Raw genomic sequence first — 27583 nt, forward strand, 5'->3', positions numbered from 1 at the left:
AATACAGGTTAACATTCACAAATCTGGCAACCTCCGGACCTGAGGAGTGCTGGATTTTCAAAAATGCCGGATTTTGGATGGTTGTACTGTATATGCTGTGTATATATATTTAACAGAAAATGACTACCTGTACAGTCCTTTAAAGAAAGAAAGTTAAACACTAAATGAAAAGCAAATGAAATGTTAATGTTCACCAACTAAATAAAACAGTTCTACAGAATTTTTGTCAGCCCTAGCCTCAAAACATTTTTGAAACCAATCCAATGTAATATCAATGGTAACCCACCCCTTCTTGTTGGCACAGTAATGGACAGGAAACTGTGTCATACTCTTGAAGGCTCTCAGGTGTAAACTTTTCCCGATAACGAGCAACTTACATCTATGGGTACCTGCAGCGTTAGAGCAGCGCATTACTGTGACGCGATCCTTCGAAGCGATTCTGCATCCTCAGTTGTTAGAGTTCTTTTTGGCATAAATCTCCAAAGCAAGGCCTTCTTGTCAGCATTGTAAACTTGTTCAGGACTTAAACGTTCATCACTAACTAACTTTGCAAATTCATCCACATATGCACTAGCCGCATCTTTGTCTGGTGAACGTTTTTCCCCATACACTACACGAAACTGTAAGCCATGTCGCGACTTGAAATGACGCAGCCAACCATTCTGAATATTCACACTTGTGTTGCAATCCCAGCTCTTCATGAACCTCTTTGGCTTGTTCCTTTAAGAAATAGCCAGAAATTTCCACACCTTCACTTACACGATGATTAAACCAGGTTATTAGAGCTTGGTCCAGTTCCGAACTTTTTCCCTTCGTCATTGACTTCCTTACAAGCGTTTCCTTTTTTTTTTTTGATCCACTGTCAGAAAAGAACTTTAAAAGGTTTTCTTTCTGGTTTTTAATATCATACCCTGTTGAAGAGCCGATGTTGTATGTTTCACAAATGGTTCGCACTCCGCTATCAAGTTTTTTTTTTTCTTTTAGTACTTCCACTTTCTCTGCGATCGACAACGCACGATGTTTACGTTTTACGCCACCTCTTTTCTTTGCTGAATCCATAATGGGGCTGTACAGCAGCAAATAAATGATAAAATGAGAAGGAATGAGCAGGAATGCCTGTTAGCAGGTGCAAGCAAGACCCAACAAGTGATTATCGACTACAGCGCCAGCAAAACATAAACGGCGCCTCCAGAAAACCGTGTCATACCAACGCGGTAAATTTGAAAATGTGCTCTGAAAATCCATGCCAGAAATCTGAAGGAACCGGATTATCGATGGCCGGATTTTTGAATGTCAACCTATAATCATAATCAGCTAATGCTTACTGTCTCACGTGACGGGAGGTTGTGCTTTTGTGCTAGCTGCTCCTAAACTGTGGAACAGTTGCCTCCTTGCAATAAGGTCGGCTCCCACAAAACCTTTTATTCACTTGCTTTTTAGCTTATTAGTTTGAGTGATTAATTCTTTCTATTTATATTGTTTATACTGTGTTCATTTTATTCTTGTGCATGTATGTAAGCTTTTTATGTCTGTACTGTATGTTGGTGTACATGTGTTTATAATATTTTTATTTATACATAGACATATATATATATATATATATATATATATATATATATATAAAATGTAATAATATAATAATATAAAATCCAATGTCTGTCCACTTTTCACGAGAGAACTGCTTAACGGCTTTAGATCCTTTATTTTTCTTTCTATAATTTGCTTGAATATTCTGTTGAGTTTGCGACTTTCTCATCGCACGCAGTATCAGAGTTTGCTTGCAGCACTGATTTATTAGCGCAAATCCGAGAGAGACACTGCAGACTGTGGGGAAAGGGGACGGGGCCCTCCTCACTCACACGTCTGCCTCGGGGAGTAACCTTAACTCCGCTTAGTTAGCGAACGAGAGAACTACTTAATAGATGTAGATCTTTTTTTTTTTCTTTCTATAATTTGCTTAAACATTTCGTTTGATTTTGCGACTTCTCTCATTGCGCTAAGAATCATAGCACACTTGCAGGAGCGATATATTCACTCTAATTCAAGAGAGAAAGACTGCGGGTCGAGGGGAGGAGAAGCGTGACGTCAGGAGTGGGGAGCCGGGTGGGACCCTTCTCGCTGTCCTGTTTCACTATGACGTAGGCAGAGTCGCAGGAGACAGCAAGTATATACAGTTGTGCTTGAAAGTTTGTGAACCCTTTAGAATTTTTTATATTTCTGCATAAATATGACCTAAAACATCATCAGATTTTCACTCAAGTCCTAAAAGTAGATAAAGAGAAACCAGTTAAACAAATGAGACAAAAATATTATACTTGGTCATTTATTTATTAAGGAAAATGATCGAATATTACATATTTGTGAGTGGCAAAAGTATGTGATCCTCTAGGATGATCAGTTAGTTTGAAGGTGAAATTCAAGTCCGGTGTTTTCAATCAATGGGATGCCAATCAGGTGTGAGTGGGCACCCTGTGTTATTTAAAGAACAGGATCTATCAAAGTCTGCTCTTCACAACACATGTCTGTGGACGTGTATCATGGCACGAACAAAGGAGATTTCTGAGGACCTCACAAAAAAAGTTGTTGATGCTCATCAGGCTGGAAAAGGTTACAAAACCATCTCTAAAGTGTTTGGACTCCACCAATCCACAGTCAGACAGATTGGGTACAAATGGAGGAAATTCAAGACCATTGTTACCCTCACCAGGAGTGGTCGACCAACAAAGATCACTCCAAGAGCAAGGCACACGTGTAATAGTCGGGAGGTCACAAAGGACCCCAGGGTAACTTCTAAGCAACTGAAGGCCTCTCTCACATTGGCTAATGTTCATGTTCATGAGTCCACCATCAGGAGAACACTGAACAACAATGGTGTGCATGGCAGGGTTGCAAGGAGAAAGCCACTGCTCTCCAAAAAACATTGCTGCTCGTCTGCAGTTTGCTAAAGATCACGTGGACAAACCAGAAGGCTATTGGAAGAATGTTTTGTGGACGGATGAGACCAAAATAGAACTTTTTGGTTTAAATGAAAAGCGTTATGTTTGGAGAAAGGAAAACACTGCATTCCAGCATAAGAACCTTATCCCATCTGTGAAACATGGTGGTGGGAGTATCATGGTTTGGGCCTGTTCTGCTGCATCTGGGCCAGGACGGCTTGCCTTCATTGATGGAACAATGAATTCTGAATTATATCAGAGAATTCTAAAGGAAAATGTCAGGACATCTGTCCATGAACTGAATCTCAAGAGAAGGTGGGTCATGCAGCAAGACAACGACCCTAAGCACACAAGTCGCTCTACCAAAGAATGGTTAAAGAACAATAAAGTGAATGTTCTGAAATGGCCAAGTCAAAGTCCTGACCTTAATCCAATCGAAATGTTGTGGAAGGACCTGAAGCGAGCAGTTCATGTGAGGAAACCCACCAACATCCCAGAGTTGAAGCTGTTCTGTACGGAGGAATGGCCGAAAATTCCTCCAAGCCGGTGTGCAGGAATGATCAAAGTTACCGGAAACGTTTAGTTGCAGTTATTGGGGGGTCACACCAGATACTGAAAGCAAAGGTTCACATACTTTGCCACTCACAAATATGTAATATTCGATCATTTTCCTAAATAAATAAATGACCAAGTAGAATATTTTTGACTCATTTGTTTGACTGGTTTCTCTTTATCTACTTTTAGGACTTGAGTGAAAATCTGATGATGTTTTAGGTCATATTTATGGAGAAATATAGAAAATTCTAAAGGGCTCACAAACTTTCAAGCACAACTGTATAATAATACACAAAATTTTCAGACCCCTCAGTTTTTCTTCAGATTTAATCTGTGAATTAATTACCTGAAATTGTGATACGGTAAGCAGTAAACTGTCAGAGGTTTAAATGTAAAGTTTAGGTTAGCAAAAATTGGGGGGAAAAAGAAAATTTCAGAATATTACAAATGGACCTTTTTGAAGCGTGACATCAGGAGTGGGGAGCTGAGCAGGGCCCTCTTCAATGACGTGCCAGGCTCTGTTCGAGTCGGTCTACCTGTGCATTTTGGAGTGTACCTGATCTCAGCTTAGCCAAACAAACCTGTTTGTTTATTGATTTTTAAAGTTTGTCCTGTTTCGTTATTACGCGGGCAGAGCCACGGGGGACAGCTAGTATTTTATATATATATAAAAAAAAATTCTTGTTTCATTAACCTGCAATTGCTCCGTCCTGGATATGACGCTAATCTGCATCCATCTCTGCATGCAGGCCCTCCAACCTGCAGGGAAAAACTTGGGGGTTGGTGGCAAAACTGGCACTCCAGCCACCATAAAAAAACCTCCCACTGTTCCACTCCATCTGAACTAGTGTGGTGCTGAGGTATCGCCCATCGCATGGCTGTACTCGGGTCCTAACTTGGACCCTGAGTTGGTTTGTGGTGGGTGCGGCAATGCACCGTTTGTTCGTTCATTCGTTCGTTCATTCGTTCTCTCTCTTTTACTCATATTTCTGAATCGCAATCTGATTTACCAGGCTAACCTTGTGGTTGGTCGGCCAGTCTTCAAACCTCCTCCACGTCCTCTCAGTTTCGAGAAGCAGCTCATAGATTTGACATACAGTACCTGCCAAATAATACAAAGAGTACACGACACGTGTTTGACCCTTATTGGGCCTCATCAAGTATACGTACTTTTTGCATCCCCATACGGGCTGCTGGTTCGCTTACAGTGGGGCAAAAAAGTATTTAGTCAGCCACCAATTGTGCAAGTTCTCCCACTTAAAAAGATGAGAGCGGCCTGTAATTTTCATCATAGGTATGCCTCAACTATGAGAGACAAAATGAGAAAAAAAAATCCAGAAAATCACATTGTCTGATTTTTAAAGAATTTATTTGCAAATTATGGTGGAAAATAAGTATTTGGTCAATAACAAAAGTTCATCTCAATACTGCGTTATATACCCTTTGTTGGCAATGACAGAGGTCAAACGTTTTCTGTAAGTCTTCACAAGGTTTTCACACACTGTGGCTGGTATTTTGGCCCATTCCTCCATGCAGATCTCCTCTAGAGCAGTGATGTTTCGGGGCTGTTGCTGGGCAACATGGATTTTCAACTCCCTCCAAAGATTTTCTACGGGGTTGAGATCTGGAGACTGGCTAGGCCTCTCCAGGACCTTGAAATGCTTCTTACGAAGCCACTCCTTCGTTACCCGGGCGGTGTGTTTGAGATCATTGTCATGCTGAAAGACCCAGCCACGTTTCATCTTCAATGCCCTTGCTGATGGAAGGAGGTTTTCACTCAAAATCTGACTGATGATACATGACCCCATTCATTCTTTCCTTTACACGGAACAGTCGTCCTGGTCCCTTTGCAGAAAAACAGCCCCAAAGCATGATGTTTCCACCCTTCACAGTAGGTATGGTGTTCTTTGGATGCCAGTCAGCATTCTTTCTCCTCCAAACACGGCGAGTAGAGTTTTTACCAAAAAGTTGTATTTTGGTTTCATCTGACCATATGACCTTCTCCCAATCCTCTTCTGGATCATCCAAATGCTCTCTAGCAAACTTCAGATGGGCCTGCACATGTACTGGCTTAAGCAGGGGGACACATCTGGCACTGCAGGATTTGAGTCCCTGGCGGCGTAGTGTGTTACTGATGGTAGCCTTTGTTACTTTTGGTCCCAGCTCTCTGCAGGTCATTCACTAGGTCCCCCCGTGTGGTTCTGGGATTTTTGCTCACCGTTCTTGTGATCATTTTGACCCCACGGGGTGAGATCTTGCGTGGAGCCCCAGATTGAGGGAGATTATCAGTGGTCTTGTATGTCTTCCATTTTGTAATAATTGCTCCCACAGTTGATTTCTTCACACCAAGCTGCTTACCTGTTGCAGATTCAGTCTTCCCAGCCTGGTGCAGGTCTACCATTTTGTTTCTGGTGTCCTTTGACAGCTCTTTGGTCTTGGCCATGGTGGAGTTTGGAGTGTGACTGTTTGAGGTTGTGGACAGGTGTCTTATATTAATAACGAGTTCAAACAGGTGCCATTAATACAGGTAACAAGTGGAGGACAGAGGAGCCTCTTACAGAAGAAGCTACAAGTCTGGGAGAGCCAGAAATCTTGCTTGATTGTAGGTGACCAAATACTTTTTTTCCCACCATAATTTGCAAATAAATTCTTTAAAAATCAGACAATGTGATTTTCTGGATTTTTTTTTTCTCATTTTGTGTCTCATAGTTGAGGTATACCTATGATGAAAATTACAGGCCGCTCTCCTCTTTTTTTTTAAGTGGGAGAACTTGCACAATTGGTGGCTGACTAAATACTTTTTTGCCCCACTGTACATTCTTTTATTAAGTCTGAGCCGTGTGGCGGGATTATTAGGTGGTTACCTAGCAGGTAACGCTTGTGTTTGGCGGCCAGTTGGCAAACATCCGCCATGTCCTCTCTACTCCGATCTTCACCCTGTCAAATAAACGAACAGGGCTGCGCCTCAGGCGCTGACATCAGAGGTTCGATTCCCTGAAGGGGAGGCCAAAGCGTGTAAACCTGACAAGCCCCAGTAAGGGTGGAACACGTGTCGCGTACTCTTTGTCGTGTTTGGCAGTTACTGTATCGCATATCTATGAGCTACTTGTTGTAACTGAGAGGACGTGGCGGATGTTGCTTAATGGCATAGTTTTGCTGTTATTTTTACCAAGCGAAATGAATTAAAAGTTCACTTAAATTGCCTGCTTATCCCTACTATTAGGCTAAAAAGTGGCCTCCCGATTCTGATTAAACAATGTGCAAAGAAATGAGTCCACTTTGCCGATTAAATGACTTTAAAGCTCCAGACTCGTTTTTCCATTTTGATTTTTGTCCCTCAATTGTGCTAGCAATTAGAACACCGTGACTTGTAAGTCACTCTGAATAAAAGCTAAATAAATGTAAATGTTGTGCTCTCGGGCTGCTGTTACAAGAGATAAACCCTAATTCCAAACGGCCTTAAAACCCTGCTTATGAAATTAAAAAAAAAAAAAAAAACAAGAATAAGCTAAAGATGCACATTTCACGCCTGGTGTGTTATTTCCCCTGGATCTGTTTAACACATTGCCTTGTGTGGGGACTGTGACAATAAAAGCTTTCACTGCTGACAATTCAATTTCATCAGACCCCCACCTTGCACTCGGTTCTTTAAATAAAGGCTTGACCTTGCCCTGACATCCTGCTCTGTGACAAGTTTATGAGTAGGCAGGACTTGAAGTTCACATTTCTTTCCAGGAATGTGCAGTGCTATTGTGTTGCCGGGAATGGGAGGCATAATGGCTGAGGCTCCGGGTTGTTTTTCTTAGACGTCTTAAGATCCCTTTGTAAATCCTCAAAGTTGGGGCGCAAAATAAAAACAGTTCTTGTATGTTTATAGTATATTAAAATAAATTTGAGGAACTGGATTAATCCCTTGAGGGAATTCAGATGCATACAGCAGCAGAAACCTAAAAAACACAAGGATCGAGAGTCGCAGGACGAGTAATACCGCCAATCGATCGATCAGTCAGTCCATGTAGATTGTGCAGATATTTCAAAATGAATGTAAAGAGCGTGTCAGTAGGAGACACTGAATTGCCAGACAGCAGTGGGCAGAAAAGACCCCCAGGGGCATTTCTTAGCGCACTGTGGCTTAAAGTGCTTTAAGATTAGAGTGCGCCATCCAGTTTTGCCACCATCCTCTTTTCCACAACAGCTTCCAGCGTGTCCAGGGTCCGTCCCGTGATGGTGCAGGCTCTCCTCATACTCTCTTTTATTTTTTTTGGTTGTGCTCAGGTTGCTTACGCCGGGCGCTGCAGCATTGAACGCCACACTGGCTACTATGGGCTGGTTGAACGTCTCCAGCAGCTTCCTGAACACATCTGAAGACCCGAGTCTCCTTAGCGAGTCCATTCTGCACTGGCAAGTCTTGTCCAGCACCACTGTGTTATCAGGCCAGTCCAGTTTGTTGGCACTTCCAGGTCCTGCTCCTGGATGGTGACTGGTGGTCTCAGAAGCGCCTTGGCATGCCGGAAGTCCACCACCAGTTCTTTTGTCTTGCTGATGTGGAGTTGCAGGTTGTTGTCCCTCCACAACCATCCTGTACTCAGTCGTCTCCATTATTAATGCAGCCAATGATGGACGAGTCCTCTGAAAATATCTGTAGGTGGTAATTAATTGAAAAGCAGGTTTTTCTCTTACATGTAACAAACCACAACAACAGGAAAAATGTAAATATTCCTTGGAATGATACTGCTCTGCCTCGCAGTTAGGAGACCCGGGGTTCGCTTCCTGGGTCCTCCCAGCACGGAGTTTGCATGTTCTCCCTGTGTCTGTGTGGGTTTTCTGCGGTGGGCTGGCGCCTTGCCCGGGGTTTGTTTCCTGCCTTGCGCCCTGTGTTGGCTGGGATTGGCTCCAGCAGACCCCCCGTGACCCTGTAGTTAGGATATAGCAGGTTGGATAATGGATGGATAGATGGATAATACTTCTCAGAAAAATGAAGGGAACACTCGATCATGACAGTCCAACACCAAGTCAATTGAAACTTCAGGTATTTCAGTCTGTCCACTTAGGAAGCAGGAGCAATTGTGAATCAACGTCAGCCGCTTAGGTGAAAATGAAAGTGACAACAGGTGACCTGGAGAGGACACAGCAAGACAACACCAAAAAAGGGAATGGTGACCCCAGATAGTTGCTCTCTCCTTAACCTTCCTGGCTGATTCTTCTCTAGTTTTGCATTTTGCTCTTGTCCTTGTCACTACTGGTAGCCTGAGGAGGTACCTGAAGCCCATTCAGGTTACACAGGTGGTCCAGCTCCTTCATGATGGCACATGCATACGTGATGGCGCAAGAAGGTTTTCTGTGTCACCCAGCATGGATGAGATAGCAGGAGATGGGCCGTTACACGAGGAGAGCTGGACAGGGCAGTAGAAGGGCATCAAACCCAGCAGCAGGACTGGAATCTGCTCCTTTGTGTTTGGAGGGGCACAGCCAGAGCCTACAAAATGACCTCCAGCTGGTTACTGGTATGCATGTTTCTAACCAAATTGTCACAAACAGACTCAGTGAGACCCTGATGCCCTCAAGTGGGACCTGTGCTCACAGCCCAACACCGTGCAGCTCAATTGGCATTCACCAGAGAATACCACAAACAATTGGCAGCTCTGCCATCGGTACCCCGTTATCCTCACAGATGACAGCAGGGTCACACTGAGCACATGTGACAGACATGAAAAAGTCTGGAGTCGCCGTGGTGAACGTTATGCAGCCTACAACATCATGCGGCAGGACTGGTTTGGCGGTGGGTCAGTGATGGTCTGTGGAGGCATAACCTGGGGGATTGCAAAGACTTTCATCTGCTAGACAACAGTACTCTGACTGCTGTTAGGTAATGGGATGAAATCCCCTGAGCCATTGTCAGACCTGATGCTTGTGCAGAGGGCCCTGGGTTACTCCTGGCGCAGGACAATGCCCAGCCTGGTGTGGCCAGAGTGTGTAGGCAGTTCCTGGATGACGAAGGCGTTGATGCCATTGACTGGCCCGCATGTTCCCGAGACTTGAATCCATTTGAGAACCTCTGGGACGTTATGTGTTGGTGCATCTGATGCCACCAAGTATCCCCACAGACTGTGCAGGAGCTCACTGATGACCTGATCCAGGTCTGGGAGGAGATCCCCTAGAACACCATCTGCCATCTCATCGGGTGCATGCCCAGATGATGTCGGGGGTCCATACACATTACTGAGACACATTAGGAGTTACAGACATGAAATTCACACAAGTGATCAGCCTGGGATTTCAGTTTTTTGACTTTGGTTTTCCGTGTGATGTTGAATGAGCCCTCATTGGGTTGGTGAGTTTGGTTTCCATTGACCGTTGGCACATCATTTTGTTCTCAGTAAATGAAACAGCATTTCTCAAAAAAGATTATTCACTTGAGTGTTTCATTCATCGACATCCAATGTGTGATTTAATTGGTCCCTTCATTTTTTTGAGCAGTGTAGTTTTCCAATTCATTTGGTTATTGAAACTAAAGTACCACTGAAGTAAATTCGTCAGGATTAAGTAGGCTGAGACTGTGGTATTGCATGGCATGGTAAATTACTGTGCTAGGAAAGAATATGGTCGTGAATTTATTTGCAAGATGAAAGACCGTATGCAGGCTTTGTGGCTTGGATAAGGGATGAGCATATCAACATTAGCAGACCTCATCTGGTGGACTGGATGCAGATTTGGTCTCCAGGATAAAGAAAAAGGACTTGGCAGCACTAGAGGAGGATTTAGGAGTCGTAGTGGACTATCAAGTGCCAGACAGTGTTCAGAAGCCATTAAGATGGCTACCAGAACGTCAGGTTATATAGTGCCTTGACGTATGGAGTACAAGTCACAGGAGGTTCTGCTGAACATTTATAACACACTGGTGAGGCCTCATCTTGGAGTACTGAGTGCAGTTTTGGGCCCACCAGACATAGCGGAACTAGAAAAAGTCCAGAGAAGAGCAACTAGGCTGATTACAGGGCTACAGGGGATGAGTTATGAGGAAAGATTTGAAGAGCTGAGCCTAACAATTACATTAGGTTTAGGTTTTGGTAGGTTTTAATTCACAATTGGTGGTCAGAAAATCGAAAGTCCACCTTAGGAGAAGGATTTAGGAGTCATAGTGGACTCTTAAGCTATCGGCTTCCCGACAGTGTTCAGAAGCCGTAAAGAAGGCTAACAGAATGTCAGGTTATATAGCGCCTTGACGTGTGGAGTACAAGTCACAGGAGGTTCTGCTCAGGCTTTATAACACACTGGTGAGGCCTCATCTGGAGTCCTGTGGGAGGTTTTGGTCTCCATAAAGGACATAACGGCATAAGAAAAAGCCCAGAGAAGAGCGACTAGGTGGATTCAGGGCTACAGTGGATGAGTTATGAGGAAAAAATTAAAAGAGCTGAGCCTTAAGGAGATGAAGAGGAGACCTGAGTGAAGTGTTTAAAACAACAACATTTATTTATATAGCACATTTTCATACAAAAAGTAGCTCAAAGTGCTTTACATAATGAAGAAAATAAAATAAAAGACAAAATAAGAAATTAAAATAAGACATTAGTTAACCTAGAAAAAGGAGTAAGGTCCGATGACCAGGGTGGACAGAAAAAACAAAAAAAAAACTCCAGATGGCTGGAGAAAAAAATACAATCTGCAGGGGTTCAAATGCCATGAGACCACCTGACCAGTCCCCTCTGGGCATTCTACCTAACATAAATGAATAGTCCTCTTTGTAGTTAGGGTTCTCACGGAGTCACTTGATGTTGATGGTCATACAGACTTCTGGCTTTTAATCCATCCATCATTGTTGGAACATCACGGTGCTTTGAGTAGATGGTGGTGTAAATGGACACCGGAAAAGGAAACAGAAGAGAGAGTAGAGGTTAGTACAGATTTTACGGCCATCATGAATAGTTATTATGATGAATTGAACATACAGAGTATCAGGATTAAGTTAAAGTGAAGTTATAAAAAGGCCATGTTAAAGTAATGTGTTTTCAGCAGTGTTTTAAACTGCTCTACTGTATCAGCCTGGTGAATTCCTATTGGCAGGCTATTCCAGATTTTAGGTGCATAACAGCAGAAGGCCGCCCGTCCGCCTCACCACTTCTATTAAGTTTAGTTCTTGGAATTCTAAGGAGACACTCATTTGAGGATCTGAGGTTACGATTTGGAATATAAGGTGTCAGACATTCTGATATATAAGATGGAGCAGATTATTTAAGGCTTTATAAACCATAAGCAGTATTTTAAAGTCAATCCTGAATGACACAGGTGACCAGTGTAGTGACATCAAAACTGGAGAGATGTGCTCAGATTTTCTTTTCTTAGTTAAGATTCTAGCAGCTGCATTCTGCACTCGCTGCAAACGACATATGTCTTTTTTGGGTGGGCAAAGTCGGTCCCGGAGGGCCACGGTGGCAGCAGGTGTTTGATCCAGCCCAGTTACTTAATTAGAAAACAATCCTTGCCAATAATTACATTTCATGGCTTGTTTGTGCCTTAACTCTGCCATGTCACTTCATTCTCATGTCCTACATTTTTTTTCCCTTTCTAAGGATACCATAATAATGATTTGAAGTCTAACACCGGAGGAGTTATTCTCAGTCCTTCACTTTTTTCTCTTCACTTTCCTTCCAAGTATTTAATTAAACCCATTAGTGCACGATCAATACACACAGGTGTCAGTGGTAACAGGCTAAATGGAGAACTGCTGCTTTCCTTTGTCATCTGAGTCTTATTGCTAATAAGGAGCCATTAGAAACTGAGACTGCAGCTGTTTAAGACTAAAATAAGCAATAATTGTTCAAAATCTTAACAAGCAAAACCACTAAAATGAAGCAGAAGTGTTACTTGAGCAGTACGTGCTCCTTATTAGGCCATTGGGTGGAAACAAAAACCTGCAGCCACTGCGGCCCTCCAGGAACGACTTTGCCCACCCGTTTTAAAATGATGAAGTGAATTAGTGCAGTGGATCGAGACGGTGACTTCAATGAGTTCAACAAGAACACGGGGACACAGTTGGAAACTTGTTACGTTGAAATTTCACACAAACATTAGGAGGTTTTCTTCACGTAGAGAACCATCGACACACGGAATAAGTGGCCAAGTAGTGTGGTGGAGAGTTAGACTTTAGGGACTTTTATATCTCGACTTGATGTTATTTTGGAGGAGTTAAGTGGTCAGGACTGAATGGCCTGTTCTCGTCCAGATTGTTGTAATGTTCTGATGTCTGTCTGATGTTTCGTATTTTATGTACCACAACAGAGTAGAAAATGGAACAAAAAAAAAAAAAGGGCAGAGAATGTGGCTGGACTCGCCATACCTGGAAAGCATTTGTGTAGCTCTGGCTCTGTCAGGAAGAACGGTATTGACTTTTAGGGACTTTTAGAACTCAACTTGATTTTATTTTGAGGAGTTAAGTGGTCAGTACAGGTGAGCTTTGTTGGCCTGAATAATCTGTTCTCGTCCAGATTGTTCTAATGTCTGTATGATGTCTCGTATTTTATGTACCAAATCAGAAATCAAAGGGCAGAGAATGTGGCTGGACTCGCCATACCTGGAAAGCATTTGTGTAGCTCTGGCTCTGTCAGGAAGTACAGTATTGTCTGTTAGAAAAAGAGACGCCTGATGCTTCAGAAACTGTGAAACTAAGCTGAAAAGTGACCAGAGAGTCCGAATGTGTCATCCCCTGCCGTTTCTAGCCATGTAATCCGACATCCTCAGGTGATGAAATTAGCAACTGACAGTAGGACTTGAGGGACCTTCAGAACTCCACTTGATTTCATTTTGGAGGAGTTACGTAAGTGGAGAGGACTGGTGAGCTCCACGGGGCCGTTCTCATCCTGATTGTTCTGATGCTTCACATGCAGGCCGTTGTGGCTGAGAGCTCGGAGGGCCGGGGTGTTGATCTCTTGAGCCTGAAGCGCCGCAGTGGCTGCAGGTTTTTGTTCAGCCGCTCTCTCCTTTAGTAACCAGTTACTGAACAGACTGCTGTTGGTTCGTTTTAATTGACTTGCTGATTAAAACTCAAACCTCTTATTTTTTTAATTTAAGCTAAACAAACAGGAGATGCAAAGTGAGCCACCATGTGACCTTGAAATTCAGCCAGTTTCATAATTAGAAGACAAATCTCGTTTTAGTGACACCAGTTCTTTAATTCCTCGGCACTTGTTTTGCCCCGGCAGACGTTTTCCAAAGTTGTTGATTTTTCTTTTTCTTTTTTTTTTGTGTCTCGATATTTAATGGACACCAAATCTGAATCTGGTCAGGTTTAGCTTGTTGACATCGGCTCGCTTTGCATCTCACGATTGTTTGGTTGCCAGTTATGGGGAAAAAAAAAGTTTTAAGAGTCTTAAAAACATACAGATTTCTTTAAAATAAAGCTAAAAGACGTTCATTGCATTTTCAACAGATGAATAAAATGGCTGGAATGAAAATCTGCCGCTCTACAGCATCAGAGATTGACATCCTGGGCTGTTCAGAAAACTAAAAGAATGCGTTTTCCATTTTTTAATGTGTGTGTATCTAAATTTGTTCTTCCTGGTGTTCATCAAGCAACTCTCGGGTGCGTGTGATTCAGTAGGGATTTGTCCGTTTTTATCATTTTTAAACACGCCGTTTCCCTTTATATCTTAAAGACGTGTAGCCTTTGTGTCTCTGTATGCACCTCCGTCAACTGTGACCGTTCACAATGGCAGAATTTCCAAACAGGATTTTAGATACGTGCCGTCTTTCCGAGTGCCCAGAGTATGACACACACATTTAGGGGGCGAGTGACCCCCCAGTTTACAGCAGCAGGTGTCGCGTCTTGTGGTTTTGTTTCAAGTCTGCCGTGACTCAGTGAAGAGAAATCCATTCCAGGCTCGTTCATTTCCTTAAACTTGTGCGGCCCCCGAGGTGGTCGGCACCTAAACGTCTTGACAGATTCCGGCGTTTTCATCATTGCCACCCGACAGACAAAAAAAAAAAATGTGCTGCTGTCGGCATAAAATGTGCTTAAATATTTTTTTTTTATTTTCAAAATATGTCAGTTGGTTTATACCTGAAGTTGATTTACACTGCATGGCTGCAGTCGGCTGCCCAGTTCATTTCTTTTTCTTTTAACCCTGCATTTGCCCACTTACATTGCTCTTCCCAGACTCCATCATTCTGGTACATTGATAAAGCCTGGGTAACTTTGTCTGGCATCATCCTTTGTTTAGCCAGCAGCCATACCAGCTGCGCTTTAGGACAAATCGCCCACCTGAAGCTAAACGTGTTTAGCTCGGAAAGGAGACCATCTAGGAAAAGCTTGGGGTGCTCCTGGAAGAGGTGCTGGTACCCTGCGGTCTGAATTTGGATCCCAATGCCCCCCCGGTACAGTGATGGCAACATGGCGCCATCCTTTGGATGAGACGTAAAACGGAGGTCCGGACTTGCTGTGGTAATTGAAGATCCCTGGACATCCTCCTCCCTAAAGAGTAGAGGGGTATCCTGATGTTAAGTTGCCCTCCATGGCCTGGTCATTCTCCTGTCTCAGACTGGCTAACGGTCTTTCACCACCTATATTTCGGTGTGTTCGTTCAGTCCTCTTTATTCTTGTACATGTTTGGGCCCAGCCAGTACTTGGATGGTAGACCACCTAAGAAATACGCGTGTTGCTGTTGGAATAAGTGAGACCAGCAGTGGTACTTACCCTGTGGTCTGTGCGTGGATCCCAATGCCCCAGTGCAGTGACAGGAACACTGTGGTGTAAATATGGTGCCATCCTTTTAGTTGAGACATAAAACCAAGGTTCTGACTCTATGTAGTCATTAAAGATCTCTGGGCATCTTTCGAAAAAGAGCAGGGTTAATCCTAACGTCCTGGCTAGTTCATGGCCTAGTCATTCTGACCCCCTAATCTTCCCCTGTCTCTAATGGTGTCTCTCTCAGCACTTCACCACCTAACAGCTAATGTGTGCTGACGTAAAAATGGCTGCCGTCGCGTCATCCAGGTGGGTGCAGCACATTAGTGGAAGGTTGAAGTGGCTCCCCACTCACTGTGTAAAGCAGATATAAATGTATAGAATTACTAGCAGGCGCCCGCCGTAGCATACGGCGGTGTAAGAATAGGGACAGAAAACGGTAAGAAAGGAATTCAGAAATCAAGAAGAAAGAACTCCAGATGTTGTCATGTATTGATAGTACTCGTGACTTGTTGTGGTAACTCGACTTGCGTTGGAAAGAACAACAGGAAGAACGTCTCCAAATCTGTCCCAGTGTGATGCAACGAAATCTGCTGCCTTATGTCGTAGTGACAGTGCATTGCCTTCGTCAACCGTTTGTGTCAAGAGATAACCTGCTGATAGGAACAGGCAGTTGCCGGATCCCGGAATAGAGATGACGTTGTACAAAAACCCGTCGACAGAGAAGATACTGTCGTTCGTTTTATAACAAAGGCTTAGGAAACAACCGTCGCAGTATTAACGAAAACAGCAAGGAGCGAAACCAATGGCAATGGTCGAGAGAGTACCTTCCTGTAGCAGGCTACGGAAAAGACTCCCAGGCACAGACATGGCCGAAGTAAAAGGTCACGCGGTCAAGCTAGATATCGGGCGGAGACATGACAGCAATGGGGTCATGAGAGAGAGGCAGGGAGCGCGGTAGTCTGAAGGAGAAAAGCGGCGTGGGGGTGTTTGGGAAGACACAGGCAGCATGGGGAAGGGTTTGGAAGAGGAAGAATAGGAATCGAGAAATGCCGTGTGGGCGGGACCGGGTTTGAAGAGGAAACGGGACGAACCAGAAGAGAAATAATTATGAGAGATTATTCTTATTAAATGTGTGATATCTCAAGGAGGGGAATTTGAAGGGGACAAAAAAGGGAATTTTTTATGCTTTTTTTTTTTCCCCTAGGAAACAACGTCAAAGTTGAAGACGTGAATGTTAATCAATGGAACCAATAGGTAATAGGGGGTTAGGTTCCAGCGCCCACCAAAAATGTGTCCTCTTTTCTCTAGAAGTTGCTGAAAATAGACTTCTTCATGGAATTTAACAAAACTCAGTTTTTGATAATATGAACTTCTCATAACACCAAGTCCATGAAGAAAAAACTCGCCAAATGCAGTACACGAGGTTCAAGTGGTAAGCTGTGAAAAACCTTTATTCTCAGTAGTCACAGAATTTTGTGACCTTTTGTGCCAACGTCTCATAAGAGCCATACGATTTCTCGACACCCCCTCGACGCTCTGCCCATCACGGGTGGCACTGGAGAACTGAAATGATCGGCTCTGTAATGGCCTTTACTTCACTATTGGCTCGTCTCGCTCAACTGGAAGAATCCTAACTCACCATCTCTGTTAAGTCAGCGGGTACCTGATGGTATTTACTGTTTGAAACTGGAAAAAATCAAATTAGAGGATCTGTGCAGAACTTTTACAAAACCTGACGGGATCAAATCAATAATATTTAAGAATAAGCATTTAAATTGAGGAAGCGGGTTCTCTCCCCTTTTTTACTCCATTTATCTTTATTCATTTATCTAATTACTTAGCTAAGCCAGCAGAGTAAAACTGAGCTCGTCAAGATCTCTTTCTGGAGGTTGATTTGTTTCAAACTTTTTTTTGTAAAACTTGAGATATTTGTATGGAATGTTTATTTGATTTTAATAAAATCATAAAGAAATGATCCGCTTTGTGCGCCGCTCGAGCACCTGTAAGCTCGTGGAGTGCAGAAGCACAGCAGAGGCGAGTTGACGTTTAGTGCTGAGCTGCCGCCATGGATGATGGGATCGGCCGTCTCTGACCAGCTGCTTGGTTCGTTAAGACCAAACTCGCGGTAGACGGCGACTGCTGCCGTTTCTCACTAATCTTCATCACTGACTTCACACGCCTGGGCTTGGAGCCTGAAAGATTTGTACTACGCTTTGGGAGGCCTGATGGATCGATGGATTCATTTGTCACATACACTGTTATACAAGTACAATGAGTAGTGAAATGTGCCCTGAATCGGCCACGGGACTGCGCAATAAAATAAATACAAGTAATATAAATAATACAAATATTATTAAGGTGATACAATTTATTAAAAAGAGAAACATCTGTTCCAAATAAGCATTCTAAGTGTGTAAATAGAATAGAATATCTGTGTACTGCAAGTGCCGAGTGCTGCTTTGCTGGTCAATGTTAATGGACTTGAGTGACATGGCGGCAGCTGAGACGCACAATGAGGTGGAGAGTTCGGTTATTAGTGGTGTCCTGTCCAGGTTAAGAAGTCTTACAGGCCTGTGAATAGAAGCCCCTCCTGAGCCCCTCTGGGGTGAGACGAGTCTCTGATGATCCGAGTGGCTCTGGTCCGGCGTCTCCTGGCGTAAATAACCGGCCAGGTGAGATCTGCTGTAGCGTCCACTCTCCATGGGTCCATAACGTCCCATGCACTGCTGTTCCCAAACCAGGAGGTGACGTTCTGAGTCAAGACAGCACCTTCAGATCATTGGAGAGACCGGAAACTTCTTTAACTGACTCAGATGATAAAGACGCTGCCTCGCATTTTTAGCCTGGCCTGTCACAGTTCCAATCCCCTCGGTGGTGTGAATGGCCAGATATTTGAAGCTGCTCACCCCCTCCACTGTGGTCCCCTTAATGTTGAGCAGGATGTCGGACCGCCCTGCTCGGTCTCCTTCCAAACTCCACCACCAGCTCCTTGGTTTTGCTCTCATTCAGTTGACTAATCACAAACAAAAACAATGGAAATATGCAACAAATATTTGAGCAAGTCAGGTTTTGTACTCAATTTAATCCTCAAGACCCCCCAGCAAAATATCAGTCAGACCTTAAATTCAGTGGCGTTTGGTGGTCAGGGCAGTACTGCTTCCCTGCGAGGTCCAAACTCCATTCTCGTAACTATTAACGCTACTACTGCTCCCCCAACTTGCGCCCCTCTTTTTAATCTCAACTGTGCATAGCCAGGAGGCCCGAGAACGTGTGAGGCTGTCAACGGCAATATTAGAAAATTTGGACTCGAGCGTCGGTAGGCTTTGCACCTTACGAGACAAGTTACCCAAACTATTGTGATATTTCAGTAATTATTTACCGCTGTGATCTTTCTGATCGTAACACAGGTCATTACGATAGCAATTGACGAGCAGAATTCATAATGAATGGCAGAATTACGGTATTTGAGGGGTCCTCTCGAGTGACTCTCTCTCTTTCTCTCTCTCTCTCTCTTGCACGGTTTGGCTCAAAAACAAATCCGCACATCGTTATCTCATGACAGGCGTACGTTTCGAATTTGGTATTTTTCCGTCAAGTCGTTTTAGCTCTCGATCGTCCTCAAGAAACTGTGACAGACAGACGGAGAGACACCCATCACCGATATATCGATGTTTTTGATATCGGAAAACCCTAAAACGTTGAGATCCATCAAGAACCGAAGATCAGAATCTTTGACGAATCTTAAAGCTTTTGTTCCTACCCCGTAGACGATAGGTTATGGCGGGGTGGGGTGGGGGGGCGATTGTGTGAATACTGGAAGCCTTGAAACTTGCGCATTGCCTGGATTTAAGTAACGGTGTGAGTGCTGTTTCTACTACAGGTGCCTTTTGATATTCACTTCCTGTAACTTCTTATTTAATCTGACGTTTAAATGTACCGCTAATCATACCACGTGACGTTCTGCACAACTCGAACAGCAACTGCCTTTTGTCTTGTCCAGAGCTTAAAAACAAAGGTGCTCATTCGTCACTGTGGTGTCTTACTGGAAATCTCCAGATGTCCAACTCTTGTCTGTGTTTGTCCTCAGGTGTTCCATTCTGGCCTGTAGTGCTTATGTAGCCCTGGCGCTGGGGGACAACCTGATGGCCTTGAACCATGCGGAGAAACTGCTGCAGCAGTCGAAGTTGTCAGGATCGCTCAAGTAAGTGTCATTAATTTGGAAGACATCTGAAATGGCGTAAGCCGCCCTCATTCGGGGTCTTCATAAGAAATGTGACGAGTTACGTCCTGAGATAACAGAGGGTAGTGGTGTCAAATGTTTGAAATATTGAAGTGTGTGCTTCCTTATATTCTCGGTTGTAATTGGAATTTGTCATTTTCACCCGACGACGGAGGTCCACTGGGGGCTAGTAAAGGATCAGACATCAAAAATACCCTCATGTTCATAAATGCGGACCTTGAAATAGTCGAAAACGACTTGTCACATTCTAATGTTTTAACCTTCCAGGAGCGGCTCTTAAAGGGGCTTGTAGGACCACAAGTAGAGAATTAAATCTCAAGAATAAAATCAGAGTTGTGATCGGCCTCCTTGATAAAACAGAAAGCGACACCCCACCTGCCGATGGTTCTGAAACGGCCAATGTTTTGTGAAAAGGAGTAATTTGACCCCCATATTGATTGCCGCCCCACTGTATTGTTAACAAAAGGTTTTAAAACAACTGAACAGATTAGTCGTCGTCTTATTATTATTTCTTTTTATTCTGTGTCTGTATTCACATAAATGTACCCACAGAGTAGAGCTGACTGTGTGTGTGTTTGTGCTTTGCACAGATTTCTGGGCCACTTGTATGCTGCCGAGGCTCTCATCTCTTTGGACAGAATCTCCGACGCCATTACTCACTTGAACCCAGAAAACGTCACCGATGTCTCCCTCGGGATCCCTTCAAACGAGCAGGATCAAGGTTAATGAATCTGTCTTTGATTAAAGGCGGTCACGCTTTGAGGGGCTTGCCTGCCTGCCGTAAGCCTTAACGTGCACCAGGTGTCCATTTGCACTCTTTGTTTACTTTACAAGTCCAAGTTTTGCAGGGAGCCTTTCAGCCTTTGAAGGTCCATTTGGTTTGTTTCCTGTGGCCTGCGCCGCACCCTTCTGATCGCTTTTATTAGACAGCGTCCTGCGAATTTGGGTTCGCTTTAAATTCTGTGTTAGAGTTAAGTGCATAGATTGGAGGTGACAGCAAGTAAGGAGGATTGGCAGAGAATCTGTTGAGTCATCACTGGGGGACTTGGACAGCAGACAGACTCGGGCAGATGAAATTTAATGTCAGCAAATGTAAAGAATTACACGTAGGAAGGAGAAAGGTGAGGTCTGAATACACAATGGGAGGTCTGAAACCTTAGGAAAGGGACTTGGGAGTCGTGGTGGACTCGACACCATCATCTGCCAGACCGTGTTCAGAAGCCATTAAGGAGGCTAATAGACTGTCAGGTTATATAGCGCCTTGATGTGTAGAGTACAAGTCACAGGAGGTTCTACTCAAGCTTTATAACACACTGGTGAGGCCTCATCTAGAGTACTGGGTGCAGTTTTGGTCTCAACGCTACAAAAATGACATAACGGCACAAGAAAAGGTCCAGAGAAGAGCGACTGGGCTGATTCAGGGCTACAGGGGATGAGTTATGAGGAAAGATTAAAAGAGTTGAGCCTAACACTTGCATTAGGTTTAGGTCTTGTTAGCTTTTAATTCACAATGGGAGGTCTGAAAATTGAAAGTCCACCTTATGAGAAGGATCTAGGAGTCGTAGTGGACTCAACACTACCAACTACCAGACAGTGTGCAGACGCCATTAAGAAGGCTAACAGACTGTCAGGTTATATTGCGCCTTGATGTGTGGAGTTCAAGTCACAGGAGGTTCTGCTCAAGCTTTAAAACACACTGGTGAGACCTCATCTGGAGTCCTGGGTGCAGTTTTGGGCCCACCAGACAGAGCAGCACTAGAGAAGATCCAGAGAAGAGCAACCAGGCTGATTCAAGGCCTACATGGGATGAGTTATGAGGAAAGATTAAAAGAGCTGAGCCAGTTGCTTCTCAGTTTATTGAAAGGACACGTGTAACACTAAATAAAGACGTCCATGAAAATATCTCATTTGTAACTCTGATGTTTACTTCACAGGGTCGGACAAAGGAGAAAACGAGCCCATGGAGACCTGTAAGTAACGAGTTTTGTGCAGTTTGTTGTTCTTCCGCTCATCGAGGGTCCCAGCCGTAGCACACTGAGCACAACACAGTCACAGAGGCTGTGGACCCTTCACTTTGTTCTCCATTTTGTTTTGTTGTAGCCTTCTGCTAAAATTATTTCAATTCATTTTTTTCCCCCTCATTATACAACAGCTGGAATGACGAAGCAAAAACAGGAATTTTGTAAATGTGCTAAAAGTAAAAACTTGAACTGTCCCATTGACACACAAGTGTTCAGACCCTTTACTCAGTTCTTCGTTGAAGCCCCTTTGGCAGCCATTCCAGCCAGGAGGCTTCTTGGGTTTGACCTGACAAGCTGGACATTCCTGCACTTGGGGGTTTTTTCTCTTTGCCTTCCTTCTCCGCAGACCCCCTCAAGCTCTGTCATGGTAGATAAAGACCGCAGGCGGTCAGACATTGTCAAGTCCTAACCAGAGATGTTCCGTTCGGGGGGCTCCAACCATGTCGGCCACTGCGAGCCAACAGGTGGACAGGAGACGTTTCCTTACCGCAAGAAAACTGAAACCCATGCAGTGTGTAGTGATGGCCAAGGAAGATTTATAATCTCGGAGGGCAAAGTTCCAGACGTGGACACATTTGTTGGTCCCTTTGACTGAAAAGTGGTGACATGGACAGCGATTGTCCCAAATTGTGTACCCTTTGAGATGTCATCGAGTAAAGCAAAGCAAGTGGGACAGGAGATCAAGTGTTGCTTCTCCTACAAAGATCTTCTAAAATGGCCACGTAAGACCCTCAGTAATTGGATTCATTGGCTGTTCTCTTGAATTCGTATCACAGCGTGTGTCTCCAACCGTGTAATCCGTCATTCAGCCGATTGAAAGAAGAAAAGGCGTCAGACCCTGCTGGTTGGTGTCATCGTGTGCCACACACTGAACGTGGACCAGAGAAAGCAAAGCAGAGAATCATCTGAGGAGATCAGAAAGAAAATGGGAGACCAGCATGTGAAACGCCAAGGCCAGAAGACCACCACGTCCAAGCAGCTTTGACGTTCCTGTGACAACATCACTATGAAGAAGCTGATGGACGCAGGGACATCTTAACGCACAGGCACGCCATAGGGGCCCACGCTAATCTATGTATGCTGTGACTTGCTGAGTGTTTGTGTAGGTAGGGCCCCCAGTGCACTGCTTTGCCCGGGGGGCTGTAATGATGTTAAGACGGCCCTCGATAGATAGAGGGGCATCTTAACACATGAGCACGCTGGGTGAATCGAGCCTGAACATCAGAAACGGGTGGTTGTTGGTTGTGACCCCTTTGGTGAATCAAGCGCGGTCATTAGAGCGGAGGGTGACAGCGAGGACCGTGTGCGATCGCCACTAGCATTATAAACGGCAGCAGCTCACGACCCACCGGTTGAGAAGCACCGACATGATCCACATATGAGGTCGCCCAGCCGTACGCTCACAACGTCCCAAATCCACAAGTTTTTCTTGAAGTATTTCAGATGTGCATACAGTGGGTATAGAAAAGAACCCCCCCTTTGAAATATTCCATTTTTCTTAGCTTTACAGCCTTAAATGAAAACACACAAACCAATATTTCTTCCCAGCTTTACTTACTCAATGCAATCTACAACATCCAAGTGAAAGACATCACAGCTTCAGAAGAATTTTAAAAAATCAAAAACAAGAACTCCTGAGATGAATAAAGGATCACCACCCTCCTAAACTCAGTCAGGTGTCAGTGCCCCCCATCTCCATTGCGGTTACTGGCTTCCTTCCACCTCTGATCAGTTGTAATGAGTGTGATTAGTGAAGCTGTTCCTGGTCCATTCATTCCCTTACTTGGTAGTACAACTGACAGCAAACATCTGACTATGGGTGGCAGGCCACTTTCAAAAGACCTCATGGACAGAGTTGTGGACGGACATAAGGCAGGAGATGGAGACAAAAACATCTCAAAGGCTTTATCAATCCCAAGGAGCTCAGTAAAGTCCATAATAAAGAAGTGGCGAGTGTTTGGAACTTCTTGGACCCTCCCTGGACCCTCCAAACTGGATGGAAGAGCAAGGAGGAAACTGGTAAGAGAGGCTACCGAGAGACCAATGGCCACTTTGAAGGAGTTACAGGATTTGATGGCAAAGAGTGGTCATTAATGGTGTGCAGGTGACAACAATTTGACAAGCGCTCCACAATTGTGGTTTGTTCAGGAGGGTCGCACTTCTCAAGAAAGGCCACATTAAGGCCCGTTTCAGCTTTCCCAGAATGCACCTTGAAGATTCTGATGCCAAGTGGAAAAAGGACATGTTCAGATGAGACCAAAATCAAACTATTTGGCCTCAACACCAAACGGTCCACCAATGCAGGTCACCATCCACAACACACCTACAGTAAAGCATGGAGGGGGCAGCATCCTGTTGTGGGGGGCCTGGGGCTCTCGTTAGCGTAGAAGGAAAAATGGATGGGGCAAAATACCAGCAAATTCTGGAGGAAAACCTGCTACCCTGTGCCAGAAAGTTGAAGATGGGCAGAATGTTGACCTTTCAACACAACAACGACCAGAAGCACACAGCAAAACTGACCACATGGTGGCTGAAGGAGAAAAAAGTGAATGTCCTGGTGTGGCCAGTCAGAGCCCTGACCTAAATCACAGTGAAAATCTGTGGAAAGATCTGAAGATAGCAGACCACCAACGCTCACCAGCCAATGTGACCGAACTTGAACAGTTAAACTGTAAAGAAGAGTGGGGGGCAAATATTGAGTGGGCTCAGTCTAGATGTGCAAAGCTGAGAGAGAAGAATCAACAGACGCAAGGCTGTCATTAAAGCAAAAGGGGGGTCAACAAAATGACATTGGGGGGGCGGTGATCCTTTATTCATCTCAGGAGGTCTTGTTTTTGATTTTTTATAATTTTTCTGAACTGTAGCTGTGATGTCTTTCACTTGGATGTTGTCGGTGGCATTGAGTTAGTAAAGCTGGGAAGAAATATTAGTTTGTGTGTTTTCATTTAAGGCTGTAAAGCAAAAAAAGGGGGATATTTCAAAGGGGGGAATTCTTTTCTATATCCACTGTAACTGAGCATTCGAATGGTCGAGATCCACCGCCTTCATTTGTTGGCTAACGTAATTTCAACAAATGGTGTGCAGAAATGAAAAGTGATCGATAACATCGAGAGAGAACAGGCCTCGGTCTTGCGCTCGTTGAAGCGTCTCGGAGAGGCCCAAATTCGGGTGTCCTGTGCGGTTTCAGAGACGGCCGCTAAATAATCCCGAGGTACGAATGTAGTAAACGTAACGGCGGGAGGCGAAGTCTGCGAGTCACACACTCGGTCACGGGTGAGCGCACTTTCATTTTCGTTCACTAGAATGTTGGTTTATTTAACAGTACATTTTTAAATACACGCGTTTGGGACGTTGCGAGCGGACGACTGGACTTGTGGATTATGCAAGGAGATTAAATTAGGATTTTTTTTTTTTTTCCCCCCTTTGGTCCACCATAAGGTCATCATAAAAACCTTTTCTTGTATACAAAATGTTATCTCCATGATAATGTGAGATGATGAGTTTCTCTCCGCCGTCGCTACATACCCCGTGAGCAGTGGTAATCTGCAGATCCGTGAAGCCACTTCTGGGTGGGCTGTTCCTGTCAGTGGTTTTCCTCCACGGTCGTCTTCATCAGATTTCATTTCTCGGATGTTTGTGTGGGTTTTAGGCCCACTTCTCAGCATCTGCTATTTCTGATTTGCAGTTTGTCCACAATTTGAATTTCCTTTCTTGCTAAACGTTGGGTGGAGTAACTGAGACTGCGGAGGGGGCTCCACACTTGACCGTCACGCCGGCCTCTCACATTCACGTTTCCCGACCTGTGAACTTCTTTCTTGGCCTAAAGGTGGATGCAGCAGGAGTGTGGAGGTGTAATTGTACTTCAGATACTTGGCCTCATGTAGTTTTTTGTTTGTTTTTGGGTTTTTTTGCAGCAGGAAAGCAGACCCCACAGTGCTACCCCAGCTCCGTCACCTCCGCTCGGGCAATGATGCTCTTTAACCTTGGCAGTGCCTACTGCTTGAGAAGCGAATATGAAAAAGCCAGGAAGTGCCTTCATCAGGTAAAAAGGATTTTCAGTGACCGTCGGGTTAGCCTTGAAAGAGCTGAACAAAGTAATGGGGTTCTACAAGTCCTGGAGGTCCAAAAAGGTACATCTCTAGTAAGTGGTCCTCAGGGTGGGATGGATAAAACGGATGAATATGAAACAGTACTTCGAAGGAGCGACCGAGAAGGCTGCGTTACATTACACAACCTTTTCAGAGATTTCTGGTTGCAGACTTCTCTTACGTGACTGGCAGTTGTGGTGGGCTCCTGTGACTGCTAGTCGGGTAGTCTGACATACCCAGTGACTCGACTCGATAAATTGGAAACCCGTCGGACTCTGTCATTAAGTCGCCTGTGAGAGCTGATAAGCGAGCACCACTTCAGAAGGCCGTTGTATAAAACACGCCTACGAGGAGTCGATAAACACAGGCGTTTTATACTTTGGAAGAAGCAGAGAGGCTCGTCTGTCTGATGTCTCATGTTTTGTGAAACCCGGTTAAAATAGGGAGCTGGCAAAACAACAATTAATATCACCAAAATATAACAGAAGGCCCACAAGAGGAGGGATGACTGTAAACTACTGGTGTCAAACTCCTGGCCTGGAGGGCTGCAGTGGCTGCAGGTTTTCATTCTAACCCTTTTCCTAATCAGTGACGAGGATTCAATGGTAATGAACTCCTTTTCCCTTCATTTTAATTGCCCTGTTTTTAAGTCATTCCTCTAAATTGATTTGTTTCTTCATCAAATGGCAGCCAAACAGATCACCAGCTAAACTGGAACATCAAACTCCAGCCAATTTCACTCCAACCAGCTTCTTAATGAGAAGTCGATTCTTGCTGTTGTTTATTGCATATGAGGACTTGTTGCTGCTCTGATTCTGCCACAGCAGACTGTTGGTTGGTTTTCTGGTTTTTCTAAGACCATCGCCAAGATGTGTGGGTGACCTGAGAGATCAGCCTAACTTCACCTTTATTTATTTTCAAATATTGTGGTTAGCTGGTCATGTGGCGGCTCATTTTGTGTCTCACTGTTGTTTGGCTGAGTCAAGTTAATTGCAATTAAGGCAAAAGAAGTTAATTAGCAGCAAAAATGCGTCACTAATTAAGAAGGCAGTTAGAATGAAAACCGGTAGCCACTGCGGCCCACCAGGTGTAAACCATCTGCTTTCATTAAAATGGGCAAATATATTTATAAAGGAAAGAAAAAGCAAAAAGTGGCACAAAAGGAGTTGCTTTAAATGCAATCCAGAGCCAACAAGTCCCAGTACGATATCCAAAATCAAAATCCTTAAATTAAAGCCAGAAACGTGAACAAGAAACTGCAATACTAACTTAAAAACGCCAACAAATAAATGATTCCAACTCCTGAGCCTTCTCAGCAAATTTTAAAAAGCCAGAGGGGAGGGCACAGGGTTGGTGATGTCAGAGTTGACTCCGCCTTCTAGCGCTGCAACCCAAAAAGGACAAGGAGCACAACATATTTGAAGTGATAGTCAAGTGGATGAATTTGTACAGACGATAGCCAAAAAAAAAAATGAGTGGACTGAAAAGTAAATGGGCCGTGTTTTGTGTTGCTTTTTCGTTTCCATGTCATTCTGTTGACATTTCTTCTGCTTTTCACAGGCTGCTTCAATGATCCACGCAAAGGAGATCCCACCAGAGGCGATTCTACTAGCCGTCTACCTGGAGCTACAAAATGGTGGGTGTCCTGGTTTGATCAAATTCTGTTTCAGTCACCACAGTACTCGGGCATGAACCTGAAAACACGCGATTTAGGGCACGTTAAGTTATTAAACCCAAGTAGCTGTCACTAATATCGGCAGGGCGCACTTAACTCTGTGGTGGCTTCATTTTATTTTGTTTTATTACACCGATTGTGGAAAACAGAAAACTAACACTCTCATCTGTCTCTCTTTTATTTATATATATATATATATATTTAAAATCCAATGTCTGTCCACTTTTCACGAGAGAACTACTTAATGGATTTATACCAGATTTTATTTTTTTTGATTTGCTTGAACATTCCTGTTGATTTTGCGACTTCTCTCATCGTGCCAAGTATCATAGTTGTGGTACTGACTTATTCGCACGAATCTGAGGGACACACAACATGCTGAGGGGAG

General features: G+C 44.1%; 1 protein-coding gene across 2 annotated transcripts in view; it reads left to right on the forward strand.

Moving 5' to 3' along the window:
- cnot10 (CCR4-NOT transcription complex, subunit 10) overlaps positions 1-27583 on the forward strand; it is an 87122-nt gene that overhangs the window by 57749 nt on the left and 1790 nt on the right. For both annotated transcript variants that reach the window (XM_039736344.1, XM_039736346.1), the window contains exons 14-18: positions 19259-19372; positions 20002-20132; positions 21346-21381; positions 25347-25474; positions 27081-27156. In XM_039736344.1, the coding sequence (XP_039592278.1) occupies positions 19259-19372; positions 20002-20132; positions 21346-21381; positions 25347-25474; positions 27081-27156 (485 nt within the window). The remainder of the gene's footprint in view (positions 1-19258; positions 19373-20001; positions 20133-21345; positions 21382-25346; positions 25475-27080; positions 27157-27583) is intronic.

The sequence above is a fragment of the Polypterus senegalus genome, chromosome 15 (assembly GCF_016835505.1).
Source record: "Polypterus senegalus isolate Bchr_013 chromosome 15, ASM1683550v1, whole genome shotgun sequence".
Taxonomy (NCBI): Eukaryota; Metazoa; Chordata; class Cladistia; order Polypteriformes; family Polypteridae; genus Polypterus; species Polypterus senegalus.